Source organism: Stomoxys calcitrans, chromosome 4 (genome assembly GCF_963082655.1).
Source record: "Stomoxys calcitrans chromosome 4, idStoCalc2.1, whole genome shotgun sequence".
Lineage (NCBI taxonomy): Eukaryota > Metazoa > Arthropoda > Insecta > Diptera > Muscidae > Stomoxys > Stomoxys calcitrans.
The window spans coordinates 71077361-71092504 of record NC_081555.1 but is presented as its reverse complement, the minus strand read 5'-3'; the positions used below and the strand labels follow the sequence as shown (position 1 = coordinate 71092504).

Here is a 15144-nt window from a genome sequence, read left to right as displayed (position 1 = left end):
CCTAAAGTTCGGTCCGGTCGTACTTAATTCCTTTGCTTTTTGTATCGTGGAAAAAGATTTTTCATTCTTGATTAGTGTTTTTCTTGTTATCCTCATTTTAGTTGTGAGCCATGGATGAATCCAAAGTGTGAATAAATTATTTTTAATCGCGGCAACTCACGATCACGTAATTTGGTTTAGATTTCGCCCATACTTTGTCTTTATTAAAGTATTTATATTATGTTGGTTTAGATTGAAAAGAAAGTTCGGATATTAATCCGCTCGATGCCACTATGGACATACACCTAAGCCAGTAATCTGCTTGTTGTGCGCTCTAAATAAAAAAAGTAACCTCGGAATAGAAAATCCAAGTCAGGAATTCCGGGCGTAACATTATTTAATGTACCATCTGAGCATTAAACTCACGCCACCAAATCTACTATCTTAGGGGTTAACGAAAAACGAAATAGGTAAAAGCAAAAATGCATACCATTTAATAAGGACTAAAATGCCTTTATTTCTTTGTCTGTCAAATTTGCATATGCATTTACTCTTGGCGGTAGAAGGGCGCCCTGGTAGCCGATTTGGTAGCAGGGGTCGTGGGTTCGATTCCCACCAGGAGCCTTGGTATCACATTGGACTTAAAATTGCCACTCTTACCTAACCTAACTTACTCTGGGCGGTAGTATTATTTTTTGCTTCAGGAAAAGAAGTTTCAAAGTTGTTAAATGTCATATTTTTTTTGCATTGTGAATAACAAATCCAAATTATTATTTTTAAACTCCCTACCGCACGAAGAAGGTATACTAGTCCAGTCACTCTGTTTGTAACGAAATTAGATTTTTAGTCAACCGAAAGCACACCAACTTACGAACGATTGAAGCTTGGCCGCTCGAAACTTCACACAAGTACTTTTCATTGATGTAGGTCGGGTTTTAAATCATATAAACAGATCTAGAGGGGCAATCAGTAATCGATTGTGCCAGATAACTTGATAACTATGAAAAAATCGGCCACATAAAATTCGGCCTGGCCGAATCAAATGCTCATACTTGTATTTTTTTTTTTCTATTAATATCTCATTGGCATTTTCTATGCCTCCTGTGTTTAAATCCTCAACACACAATTTAAAGATGATGCTATATTTAGTGCAGCTATTATCATCACATTGCCGTTAATGTCGTTGTTTATGCCTAGACCAAACGGGAAGGAACAGTAGATATAATAATATAAAAATAAGAAAATTTTCATTTCGAACTATCCCCAAATCACAACTTGATTGTAGATTGCAATAACATTTGAATTGGTTTGATATCTATTAAATTTTAAGCACTGGGGCTGAATTACGATAGGCCAGCCATGAAAGACTAACATAAAATGCAAAAAACTTAAAAAAATGCAAAAAAAATCTTATCAAATTTACTACTAAAGTCCAGGGGTCGAATTACCGTGTATGTGAGAGGAATCTCTCTATTGTGAATTATGTATGTCTTTATTGAAAGAATTTTTTTTTAAATTTCAGAACGCAATATTTAGATCTAAAGGGTGATTTTTTTGAGGTTAGGATTTTCATGCATTAGTATTTGACAGATCACGTGGGATTTCAGACATGGTGTCAAAGAGAAAGATGCTCAGTATGCTTTGACATTTCATCATGAATAGACTTACTAACGAGCAACGCTTGCAAATCATTGAATTTTTTTACCAAAATCAGTGTTCGGTTCGAAATGTGTTCATTCACCGTAACGTTGCGTCCAACAGCATCTTTGAAAAAATACGGTCCAATAATTCCACCAGCGTACAAACCACACCAAACAGTGCATTTTTCGGGATGCATGGGCAGTTCTTGAACGGCTTCTGGTTGCTCTTCACTCCAAATGCGGTGAATGAACACATTTCGAACCGAACACTGATTTTGGTAAAAAAATTCAATGATTTGCAAGCGTTGCTCGTTAGTAAGTCTATTCATGATGAAATGTCAAAGCATACTGAGCATCTTTCTCTTTGACACCATGTCTGAAATCCCACGTGATCTGTCAAATACTAATGCATGAAAATCCTAACCTCAAAAAAATCACCCTTTATTATAATTTTCACATTAAAATGTTTATAAAAGTAGTATGCAAATGCAAACTTGCTCATGAACATTCTATTAAAGAGCGGGGATAAACTTCTCACAAATCAATGAGTGTTGCCGATTCTAGTTTAAGGTTTCTTTTTTTCTTTTCAAGTTTTCTTAATAAAATTGACGAACGAATTGAATGACAACAAGTTAGGATGGGCTAAAGTCGGGCTAAGCCGATCTATTGATACGCTGCACCATATTGAACATGCAGGCTTAGTCGTCTTAAATTGAAATGTAGAAATTCTACCAAAATTCGAATAATGACCCCGATGTTTTTGCAAATCACGTGTTATGAGCTGCTTACACATAAATCGTTCACTATCCAGTGTAAATGTATAATGGGAATCTATCTCGCACTGGAAATCTATTTTCTTACACTGGATACAATTAAAATTAAACTCGGCCACTATATTATTTTAAAAATATATTTTTTTCTCGGGTCTACTGTGCAATACCCTTCCCGTTTTTAAAGTTTATTCGTTTATTTGAACTTGATTTGTTGCGCTTGGGATTACATCGATTATTGGCTGCGCCAACCATTTAACGCGCCATTTATTGCGTGTCATCGACAGCGGCAGCAGCTGGTAACTATCTACTCATGTTCATTGTGCCATAGGGTCTGTGTGTCTTCCATGCACTAGTTTAGCGTATCTGCTGTTTAGTTGGCAAACAGACATTTCACCGTCACCACATGCTGATTACAAAGTCGATCGCTCGCATCGTCACACAAAACCGGCATTGGGTGTTTTGTAAACATACTTAAATTAATAAAAAAAAAACATATAGTCCAAGTGAGTGATAGTTTTGTGAAGAGATAGCTTATTAGCATATAAATACATATATATATGGAGGATTGCTAGATAGAGAAGATAATGTTTTGTTGCGGTATTGTGAAGTGCAGCAATAAATTGTGAGATTCATTGCGGTGCTGGTGGTGCAAAATGATGATCTAAATTATCCCGGAAAAAATCTATCAAATAATATTACTCTTGCAAGGAGCAAATGCAAATTCAGCAAAAACAAACAAGCAACGTTTTAGAAAATTATGAACACATGTCACAAATTTTTCTCTACTTTTCATCTCCTGTACGCAAAGAATTTTGACAAATCAAAAATATATATATATATATTATTTTTTTCTTTCTTTCTTTCAACTTCTACTTACAGAAAGCAACACAAGTTGCCTTTACTTTGATAGAAATACAAGGGACTAGTTATTTTTACACTAAATTCCTAAAACAGCCCATTAAACCAACTACTTTCTTCTTGGGCGTAGAACGTGCGCTGTGAATAAAAAAAAAAAAAATTAGGATTAAAAGCCGACAACTTGAACATCTACTTTCCCTTTGTGTTGTCTGAGAAGCGCGAAACGGCTGGACTGAATGCTACTCTCGAAACCACAAACTTTTTTTTATTAAATAACGACTCTGGAGTTAAACGAAGGAGTCTACCATTTTCATAGTGATATATACGTATATAGCCATAAGGATTTCGGAATTTCAAAGAGAACACTTTATTAGCTAGACTATACATTCGTATGCCAGAAGGTTTATAATATACCCAAAAGTCTTGTCTTATTCGCTCTACTTTTTATACTACAGATTTATTGAAAGACTGTGGTGCTATATATACATAGATAAGTCTGAGAGTTTATTACTGTTTTAATTGATATTGCATTCACTTTTTTTCTTCCATTGCCCGTTTGAGGAAAATCTTTATATATGAATAATATCAAACCAATAAATGCAACCGCATCATCATCATCATCATCTTCATCATCATTTCCATCATCATCGTCACAACCATCATCGCAATTGCAATCGCAATCACAATCATCATCTACATTTCATATTGCAACATCCGATTCAAATACATTGCCCACATGTAATGCATCCTCAACGCCTTTGCCCATCCCTACAGCAGATTCAGTAAATGATTTCGCTTTGTCACCATCTAATACACCGTTAAATAATGCCTTTCCCTTATCCTCATCTATAGCTTCACCCGTTTCGGAATTTTCCTTATATTCCACATCCTGTCCGCAAACCGCGGGTGGTATCCTACATGTTTCACCTGAACGGCATCTAATACCATTGGTTGGGACGTCACCCACGCCACCACCCACGCCGCCGCATTCGCAAACGAATTCAAATACTTCATCGAGCTCCACATCACCCTTTGGCCGCGACGTTGGTATCTCATTGAGATTTACTCCAGCCAGTGGTGGTAGTGGCAGTGGTATTGACCTTTCTCATTCACCATACCCCCTAGGCTCTAGTTGTCCATCGCCCAGTTTCGAGCAAATCAAACATAAATTGAAAAATCAAGAATCACAAACTCAATTGAGCCTCTTGAACTCTCTGCTACTATCCTCTGCAGCAAACGCCGCTGTCGTCAAGCACATCGCCCAATCATCTCTGGTGCGTTCGGGGACTGCTACTAGCATCATGGATATGCCCTACAGCACTTCACCTTCCCTTCGGGTGCGCACCACATCGCTTAACCAGCTCAAGAAAACCGCCGATCTGGCCATAGAGAATGAATTACACGTCTGTCCCAGCGAAATGCCAGATGAATTGCGCAAACTGTTGCCGCCAACCTCGGAAACCGTTATGACTAAACCATTTCCTATCCGAGGTGAAAGGGCTATATCTGATGTAGCTACACCACATGTTATTGCCATGGTTGGTTTGCCGGCCCGTGGCAAGACTTTCATATCCAAGAAACTAGCTCGTTATCTTAATTGGATTGGCATCTGCACCAGGGTCTTTAATTTGGGTGAATATCGTCGTCATGCCACTACAGCTTATAAATCACATGAGTTCTTCAGGGCTGACAATGAGGAAGCGATGGCCATACGTAATCGCTGTGCCAATCAGGCTTTGCATGACTCCTGTGAGTGGCTCCTCAGTGGCCAAGGAAGTGTGGCCGTGTTTGATGCCACCAATTCGACCTATGATCGGCGCCAACTGATTTACGATATTGTCGTTAAACACCATGGATTCCGTTTATTCTTCGTGGAGTCGATCTGTGACGATCCCCAGATTATTGAACAAAATATCAAAGAGGTCAAAGTAAGCTCTCCGGATTATGTGAATATGAATACGGATTTGGTGGTCCGGGATTTTCTACAACGTATTGAGCATTATGAAGAACGCTATCAGAGCATACATGAGGACAAGGAATCCCATTTGAGTTTTATGAAAGTCTACAATGCCGGTAAAAAAGTGGTGGTCTATAACAATGAAGGTCATGTAGAATCACGCATCGTCTACTACTTGATGAATATTCATATCACCCCTCGGACCATATATCTAACACGTCATGGGGAGTCGGAGCATAATCTTAAAGGCCTCATCGGCGGCGATTCCAATTTGAGTGAACGCGGTCGTTTGTATGGCAAAGCTTTGGCATCATACATAGAACAGCAGCAAATTGAGGGTTTGCGTGTATGGACATCATGGATGAAACGGGCCATACAAACCGTTGCCGACGTTAAGGCTCCCCAAGAACGTTGGAAGGCGTTAAACGAAATCGATGCCGGTCATTGTGAGGAAATGACCTACGAACAGATCAAGGAACGCTTCCCCGAGGAATTCAAGGCTCGCGATCAAAATAAATTCGCCTATCGTTATCCACGTGGTGAAAGCTATGAGGATTTGGTGGCACGCCTGGAGCCCGTTATCATGGAATTGGAACGTCAAGGCAATGTCTTGGTTGTATCCCATCAAGCTGTATTGCGCTGTCTCTTCGCCTATTTCCTGGATAAATCTGCCGATGAGTTACCTTACTTATATGTTCCATTACATACAGTTATAAAGCTCACGCCCGTTGCCTATGGCTGTAAAGTGGAACACATTAAGTTACCCATCGACGCCGTGGATACACATCGCCCCAAGCCCAAAATACCAGGCGACGTCTCATTGGGTCTTGATGGCTTAAGCGGTGAATTGGTTGCCCCAGATGGCGTTGGTAAGGTGTTGATTGTAGGTGATGATGTGTCTAAAGCATCCAACGGCGGAAGCTGTGGTGTTCTGGGCAATGGTTGCGGCAACAGCGCCACCCGTGCAGACGACGGCAATGCCAATAATATAATAGGTCAATGATATTGCCAACAACAGCAGCAGCAATTTGTTTTACTTAAACGAGGACTGCTGGCTCAGTTCCATTTGAATCGTTTCAATACACTTTAAACTCCCAAACGACTGTCTGTAATTGCAACAGCAGCACCAACAACAAATAATATTAAGAGCAATTACGGTATAACTTCTTGCACACTTCCCCTTTAACTAGAGATGTAGCAATTAGCACTAATAATTCTTAAGTGAATTGTAGAAATAGAATATAAAACGTTACATGTTGCTCTCAGTTTAGTTTTGCAAAACACATTCGCAATATAGCTCTCAATTGATAATAGCGTTTGATATGGCAACACCTTTCGCTGCAATAAAAGCTAGGATTTTCATGTCGGACATGTCACCATTCACAATTCAAACAATTCATTGAACTACTACATACACATACACATCCACTCTCACATACACACACTACAGACATTCATTTTAAAGAAAGCTGATGATGACGGAAACATTCACAATAGCCAGACTAAAAATGAGTGAATCTCAAAAAACAAACAGACAAACACAAAAATAGAAACATAAAAAAGATACCTATCTCAATTCTATAAAGTTTTAGTAATGTTAACAAAATTTTGTAACCGATTAAAATATATGAGTTGACTACATTTGCTTTCTAAAATTTAAACTGATTCAAATTGTTAATTTTTCCTTATTTTTGAATATAATGAGAATGAAGATAGCAGAGACAAGACTTTTATGACTGATAAAAAACGAAATTTTGTAACTTAACTAAATATACTTGCTTGATTTTTAATGCAAACTAAAACACACATATTTACTTACATATATATATTTTATACATTATTTCTACTTAAACTAGAAACAATAGATTTGTGTATCAATAAAAAAAATTGTATGTTTTTCTCCCAAAATTTTGGTCCATTTTGTAAGAAATTGTGAAACAACATTGCTTAAAACCAATTCAACAATCCGTAATGTGTATTTATTAATAAAATCATAATAAAGGAATTTCATGTGTTTAATTTATTATCATTTGGAGGGATGGCGGGTGAGGGAGGATGAGGCCAAAAACAGAGATTCTTACTGACTGAGTAAGTGGTTTTCTTTTTGTTTATTGGGACCAAAGTCATAATCTTACTTACTATAAGAAACAATATATATTGTTTATACATTGACACTTTAAGAGTTCTCTAATATACTGCACAAATATTTAAATTTCTATATGTTGTGCACTTATTTCTTCACTTGGATTTTTTGTCTTCCCCAAAGGTCTATTTTCAAAAGAGTTCTAAGCATGAGATTCTCTGATTTTATTCTCATTCCTAGTTCTACTTCGTCTGTTTTCGCAATTACTCATGCATGGGAACAATACAACAAAACGGGTAGTATCAGTGTCTTGTTAGTGTAGCAGTGTGTTGTACACTGAGGCGGTAGCTCTTGCCGATGAAGGACTCCATTGGCTCAATCCGCTACGTGCAATCGGCTGCCATGGGATTATTTTGTATAGTGTATATATTTTTTGTCTAATGCAGGCTTTGCATCCAAACTGTCTGCTTAATTCAAAGTTTTATCTATTACCCAATACAATATTTCGTCGTATAACATGTACGTAGTCCTCTCGAAATTCTAGAGGCCAATTTGTTGGGTTGGTTTTATTTTTATGGCCTTCGGTTTGATGTGTAATTCATTTGTATTATTTTCAGACTTCGTTATTCCAATTGGAGAGCAGCAGGATACAATTATTTGATGGCGAGTTAACACTTCAAATGCACGAGGTAGCTTATTGACTTCTTTGCATCAATTACATTAAACTCTTCCCTTCAGTGCCAATAGGACGCAGAACCCAATAAGGAATATCAAAAAATTTATGCTTCTTAATGACAACATAAACTCCATTTTCATTATGAAACAGAACAGAAGAGCGTGAGTCTATGTACTTGAGGAGAACTCTCGGAGATATGTTTGCAAGCTTGCGTGGATTGGAGAAAACCCGCCTCCCCAATGTAGACAGCCTGTGAGCTTGAAAACCCCTACATAAACAAAGCTAGTGCTTGTGTCATCCTCATCAAGTCATTTCCTATAGCTGTCATTATACGGGATTCCCATGTGGCTGGCTAGGACTCGTGCTCAGTTAAGATTGTTGATTTAGAGGCCCAATAGCCAGAAATGTATATACCAATCAGAAAACTGCAAGCGGTGAAATTTTTCTTATTTGGGGTATATTCAAAAAATGCGGTGTTAGTATCTATCGCCATCGCAATTAATGCGGTGATGTGTTCAGCACACTGATATGAGTGACAATCGTATGAATACTCGTGCATTCATATCCATGCTTCGCGTAACACAGCTTTTAATATCGTCTTTGCTTATTGTTGTGTTTTGAGTAAATGTAAGCTGAGAATAGAAACTCCGCATCAACTTAACACATTGACTTGAATCATAATCGCGGTGTTGCCTTGCAGCGATGAGGAAACCCATTTATTTTTATAAAAGTATATTTTAATATTTAAGTTCGTTTCCGATTACTAATTTTCATAATGGTTTGTGATTTAATTAAAATCTTTCATTTTAAAAAAATTGAGGTGTGCATTTGCAGTGGTATTTAAAATTCAGGCTCATACCAATGGCCGTTATCCTATATATAATTCCAATGTAGACCAGTTAAGTTCTGGCTTTATTTGTCATATTATGGCTTTAAAAAATTTTGCCAGATATAGTACTTTTATATAGTACTGATAGCTGTATGGTTGACTTCTTGAGCACTGAGGTTAGATAAGGTTGAAGGAGGTAATGGATATATCTTGCCCCGGTAATCGTACTTGTATCATTCCTGTTCTCCCTAAGTAGCCGACTCGTCTTGTCTGGATCGCCTCATAGGATGGATCTACAATACATTCCGACAGCTTCTTCGTTCCTTTTCGCACCGAAGGCCTTCGCATTTCTTGCGCCCTGAAAGCATTTTTTCTGAAATTAGGCTTGTTATTGTATTAAAATTAAAAAATTTCGTCGATAAAATCTTTGCAGATATAACGCAAAGTTTTGTGCTTACGGTGGTGTCACTGAAATACAGTGTATTATTTCTTGTTTAATTGACAGCAAATTTTATAATTTTCAATATTACTTTTGTACGTACGTATGTTTCAAAGGTTTTTTTTCTAACAGCACCACCACCAAGGTTATCAGTTTTAATTATCTTTAGTTTTGTTTTGTAACTTTTATATTTAGCTAAGATTTTATATATAAATATATATTTTTTTGTAGAAATATTTAGACTTGATTTTATTTAGATTGATATTTAGACGTATTCGGCGATTTGGTTTGCTTTTAGGCCTTATATGTATAAGTAAATGAGAGATTCATGTTTTGTCCTTGGGGTGAATACAATACTAAAAGTTGTTTAAAATCACAAAATTTTAAACATCTCCAAGCTCTTCAATTAGTTTAACTAATTGAAAAAAAAACAGAAACTATTGAAAAAACGTTGTAGAAATGCCGCCAACAAAATATGGTAAAAAAGTTTGTATTACATTAATGAAATTTCCAGAGAAAACGCTAAAGAGAACGCTATGAAATGTCCTTACAACAACAGAAACACTCTAGAGGCTGCCACGTTGGCTCATGGATATAAACTAATAACGACACCGGAAATAGGATTGAAAATGTCCCACTGTGTTTTACTCATGAAATAGAAGCGATAGCCAATTTAAACAACATGTCCGAGGATCAAGTCTATAAGGATGGTGATATTGTGTGGGTCAAATTGGGCAATAATTGGTGGCCGGGCGAGGTCATCGACGCTCACCGACATCCAGATGGTATAGTGACTAATAACAAGCGAAAACTATATTGTATAGTTAAATTTTTCAATGAGAACGCGTAGTGAGTATTACTTTGAATTTCTCTCTATCTAGTTCCTAGTTCTAACTATGCATACTTTTTCTTCCTCATTTAGTGAATACGTGAGCAATGTCAAGCAAATCTATCCATTTCAATGTGCTAAAAAAGAAGAATTTCTTAAGAAGGGCCTATGTAAGTAACGCTTCTATAATTTACCTTATTTCGCACACCACCATTCCAAATTCTTTACATGAATTTTAACTTTTGACTTTGACTCGTAAGTTGGCCCATATGTGTTTATGGGTACATTCTACAACAGTTCAAAACAGATAAACGAATATCTCTTTATACATATCTGTCCAAAGTTAAAAAAAATTAAGAAAATTTACCAAACGTATACTACTTCTGTTTGATTTTATCAATACGCAAAACAAAAAGTGTGAGTTTTCATAAGCATATCTTTTGGGACTTGTGTTTTTAAAAAATGGCATTTATTAACATACTAGCCGAACCGGGCCCGCTCCGCTGCGCCTTCTTTAACTCTCTAATATTTTTTATAGGGTGGGGACACTTCGCCCTGCATGCGGATTTCGAATTCGTACCATTATAGCCTATGATGCTGAACGCGTTCGAATTCTGGCGAGAACATCGCGTTTATCCCCTCTTAATGTTGGCGACATTTGCGAGGTACAATGCTATGCATGGTCATTTAAAAAATTTCCCCCAAAGCGGTGTTGCACTGTGGGACGCCGTTCGGACTCGGCTATAAAAAAAGGTCCCTTATCATTGAGTTTAAACTTAAATCGGAAAGCACTCATTGATATGTGAGATTTAGCCCCTTCTCGGTTCCTGGTGGTAATGTTCTTCCTTAGGGTAATGTTCTAATTAGGGGAGAGTATGGCACCTCAGACATTCCGACTCTAATTTCAAATTCGTGCTGCACTTCCAAATCCCTTTAATTTAAGCCCAATATTGTCATGGCCGGTAAATATGAACCGTTTGGAGAGTGTTTTGGGCCTTTTCATTTGAGTCCCATATTGACATGAACTTTGAATATATCTGTTTAGAGGAGTTTGGGGTTGGGGGGAAGGGGGTCCCGCTGGGTATTTGAATCCAAATTTTAATACCACATTTGTGTTCTGGTCTCCAATACCTTTCATTTGATACCCTTATTGTGCCCATCGGACCACTTTCGGACATGGGTGGCGTTTTTGCGATGGAGGGGAGGGTCCTCTTCCACCAGATATCTAAAAATTATATAGCCTATGTTTCCTTCCAAACAAAACGTACACAATCTATGAAAATTTTAAGAAAATCGGTTCAGCCAAGTATTATATAGTCATAATGGGTCTAATGGCTTTTTTGAGGGGTGGCATGATCGATCTGATCTTCGATCTGATTTTGTATGCCAGATTCGCAATCTACTCCCGAATACCTTTCATTTGAGCCCCATATTGAAATGAACGTCCAATTTGTCTGTTTGGGGTTGGGGCGGCCCGATGGGTACTTTACTCAAATTTTAATAACATATTTGTATTCTACTCTACAATACCTTTCATTTGATACCTATATTGTCCCGATCGGTCCACATTTGAATTTGGGTTGTGTTTTTGGCATAAGGGGGAGGGTCCGTCCCCCTTCCGATACCGAAAAATTATATAGCTTATGTTTCCTTCCAGACCAACCTACACAATATGCGAAAATTTCGAGAAAATCTGTTTTGCCGTTTTTCAGTCTATACGGAACAAACAAACCGAGTCCCATATATCCGTGATTGGCTAATAAGCCCATTTTGGGTGTTTTTGTGGGGATGGGGTGACCCCCTATACTTCGACATGTATTTATATGACAGATTCGTTATGCACTCCCGCATAATTTTCATTTGATACCCATATTGTCCTTATCGGTCCACTTTTGATTTTGGGTGGTGTTTTTGGGATAACGGTGGAGGGTCCGCCCCTTTCCGTTATCAATAAATTATAAAGACTATTCCTTATTCCTGACCATATTCGTAATCTACTCCCGAATACCTTTCATTTGAGTCCCATATTATCATGATCGTCAAATGAACCTATTTTAAGGGGTTTTGGGGCTGGAGCGCCGCCCAGGTACTTGGACCCTACTTTTATTTTAAATTCGTATTCTACTCTTGAATACCTTTCATTTGAATCCCATATTGTCCCGATCGGTCCACTTTTATTTTTGGGTAGTACTTTTGGGGTAAGGGGATTTGTATTTTTGACGCCGCGTCAAATACTACATGTAGACTGTCCTTTCTTGGATTCGAGACTGCAAAGTGGGGCATGATTAAAGTTTTCCTGGAAATTATTTTCTCTTCTTCGAGAGTGAGACGCATGGCATATCCCTCATCGAATAAGTGTTGCTTTTTCGAACGATAATCAGTCCTAAAGTTTTTATCAGTACTAAATTTATTTTCTATGATTTGAAGTCGTTTAAATCCCACTGGATATGAATTCGGGAAGGTATGGTCAGCAAACGGCCAGCGGTTGTAGTGATGGTTTTCTTTAATATTGTGTTTGGCCTCTGGTCATCTATTGACAGAACTGGTTTGGCATCTAACTTCACCATATAGGATTCTATTTCAAAATATTGTCTCATAATACTTTCAAACTGTTCATCTATTCCCCTTGATTGTCTCGTGTGTAACACCCATTTTACAAATTGCCCATTTTCCGTGCCCGTCGGACCGTTTACCACCCAGCCCAATTTTTTCTTGACTGCTATGGCACCCTTGTGATAGGCACTGTTAAAAAGGCATATGTTAAACTCAAAATCATTTGTGGTTTGATATTGTTATAGTTTTTGATTGGCAACTTCGACAAATGACTATTACTATCAACGAAAATGATTGGGTTGGCAAATCCAAGTCCTTTACCAAAAAAATGTTTGAAATCTTATATTTCGTGCTTCCATCTTGAGTGTCACTTATGGACAGTTCTACAGTTTCGGACTGTTGCCTTGAACAACGTTTAACCTCTGCAATTCCAATTTACTTTGCCTTCTTTGTAACCCAATTATTTTTCCCAAATCCAACTCTAGCATTGTGGCATCTGATCCATCATCAATAAATGCATAAGCAGAGACACACTTATTTGGAGCATACAATTTTATTGGGATCGCTTGGAACAATATTTCACTACTCTGACTTCCATCATGGAAGTTTGTTGTTGTTGTAGCCACATTTGCATGTGGAGGTGGCGATTCTCGCAAGCTCTTATAAGCGAGCAAGCTCGTTCCGGTCTATACGACCGATCGCCACGGGAACATGATGACCATTGGTTATTTAAAGGCGCCAATAACTCGCCTTTTCATATCGAGCATCATAGGTACTCAGCATTTAAGCAAGAGCTGGTGCCATTTGGCCTCTCACTGAGACCCTCCACTCGATATCGCTGATTGTCCGCGACTGCAGTTGCAGCTACTCCTTATGGAGCATTCCACTATCTGCAACCTGTGTGTGGACGCCCGGTAGCTCCCAGCTAAGCTTCTCGAAGAACGCCACACATATTGGAGCTCAACGTTCCAGCCTGTGTGATGCTCATAGTTATTCCGTGCCGGGCATGGAAGTTTCTTCTGGCATTACCATTTTCTGTTGTTGTTGATGCTGTACTTGATGGTTGTTGCCCCACAACAACAACGTCGTCTGTTATGTGTAAAATGTTACTATAAACTTTTTCACAGCCATCGATACCACAACGCTGTTTCTTAAAACATTTTACCACGTAACTCACGGACTTTTTTCCAAAGGTCATCCATGGGCAGTCTTTTGAATTGTTGTTCATCTATTATCCATCCATGGGCAGTCTTTTGATTTGTTGTTCATCTATATAATATTTTGACAACCTCCAGAACAAATAACGCAACTCTGTACACGAGCTGTCGTTAACGAAAATTTGTTTCTATGTTGCAACTTTTTATTTTGATGCGCAGGAGCCGATGGCAAGCCGTCTGATGTCATACTTGCAATACGCTTCACTGTATCAAGCCATTCGCAGAAGTCCACCAAATCCACCGGTCGATCAAAAGCATGCATTTTTCTGCTCACTGCATTTGTTTTGACTGTGGGAGTTTCGCAACGAGTTCACTTAACAACGTTGGATTGCTTAAATGATGCTTGTCATTTGCAGCCTGTAAAAATCGAACCATATTTCACCAACAAATCTAACTCGCCATCAGCAACACACGACATGGCGCTCACTCAATCTGGCTTCTTATTAATTGCTCTGGCCGACCAAAGGTTAGTGACAATATTCCAAAAATCATTTCCACATTTTTCGAACTTGACAAAAGCGATTGCACCGTCTGTGTGACTGTTTGTGTTGTGTCACTATGTGCCCGTTCTGGGTCGCTGATCGTACTGACGGTATTTTGTTCCTTATAAGTAACATTTTCTTCTAGCGCTTTTATTGCTTTTTGTAGTGACACTATACTGGCTTAGAAATTAAAAGGTTCGGCGGGGCCCGACCGGGATTCGAACCTGGGCACACGGAGCAACAGCGAGAGCCGTTGCCGCCGTCCAGCGTTCGAAGCCATCAATACAACTTCCAACAAATACACAGAATCTCGTGCGTACCATGGAAGCAGTGTAATTTGTGCAGACAGAAAATTTGCCGTTACACAAAAACACATGCATTGGGATTGGTATTGGTATTTGTACCATAGAGGCGTTTTCGCAATAAATTCGGTACAAGTACAAGTACAACATAACAACGTAGGGCCCTTGAAGCTTTCACACCTAATATGGCTGATGAGTAATTGTAACCAAATTACGAAACGCGTCCCATAGAGGTTGGTGTGTGTTGCGATCTCTGGCTTTTCTTTTCCAATTGCAAAGAAAATATCCGATCATTGAGCTTGCTCGAAAGAGAAACAAACAAAGGCTGTCTGTACCTTTTGCGCGCTTACTACGTTGTGGACTGCGTTGATCTGCCTCATAATTTATTTCTGTTTGTTGGTTAACGCTATCATGGTGTCCGATTGTTGTTGGTCCGCATTCTATGCAGGGACGGGACGTTCTCGGGGAGCCTGTCTGCTTATTCATTTCATATCATATCACTGCTTTTTGGCGTCCGAGACATATTT

The 15144-nt window shown here is 38.5% G+C and overlaps 2 protein-coding genes across 11 annotated transcripts in view; both read left to right on the top strand.

The window, feature by feature from the left end:
- LOC106090614 (6-phosphofructo-2-kinase/fructose-2,6-bisphosphatase) overlaps positions 1-7023 on the top strand; it is a 61416-nt gene extending 54393 nt beyond the window's left edge. For 7 of the 8 annotated variants that reach the window (XM_059367727.1, XM_059367725.1, XM_059367722.1 and 4 more), the window contains one exon: positions 3272-7023. In XM_059367727.1, the coding sequence (XP_059223710.1) occupies positions 3826-6210 (2385 nt within the window). In that variant the 5' untranslated portion in view covers positions 3272-3825 and the 3' untranslated portion in view covers positions 6211-7023. Of the gene's footprint in view, positions 1-2754; positions 2896-3271 lie in introns of those variants that run through there. The other variant, XM_013256876.2, reaches the window with a different exon arrangement.
- Positions 1-15144, top strand: part of LOC106085530 (uncharacterized) — a 90200-nt gene that overhangs the window by 58326 nt on the left and 16730 nt on the right. For all 3 annotated transcript variants that reach the window (XM_059367718.1, XM_059367719.1, XM_013249824.2), the window contains 2 exons: positions 9749-10083; positions 10157-10233. In XM_059367718.1, coding sequence (XP_059223701.1) covers positions 9917-10083; positions 10157-10233 — 244 coding nt within the window. In that variant the 5' untranslated portion in view covers positions 9749-9916. The remainder of the gene's footprint in view (positions 1-9748; positions 10084-10156; positions 10234-15144) is intronic.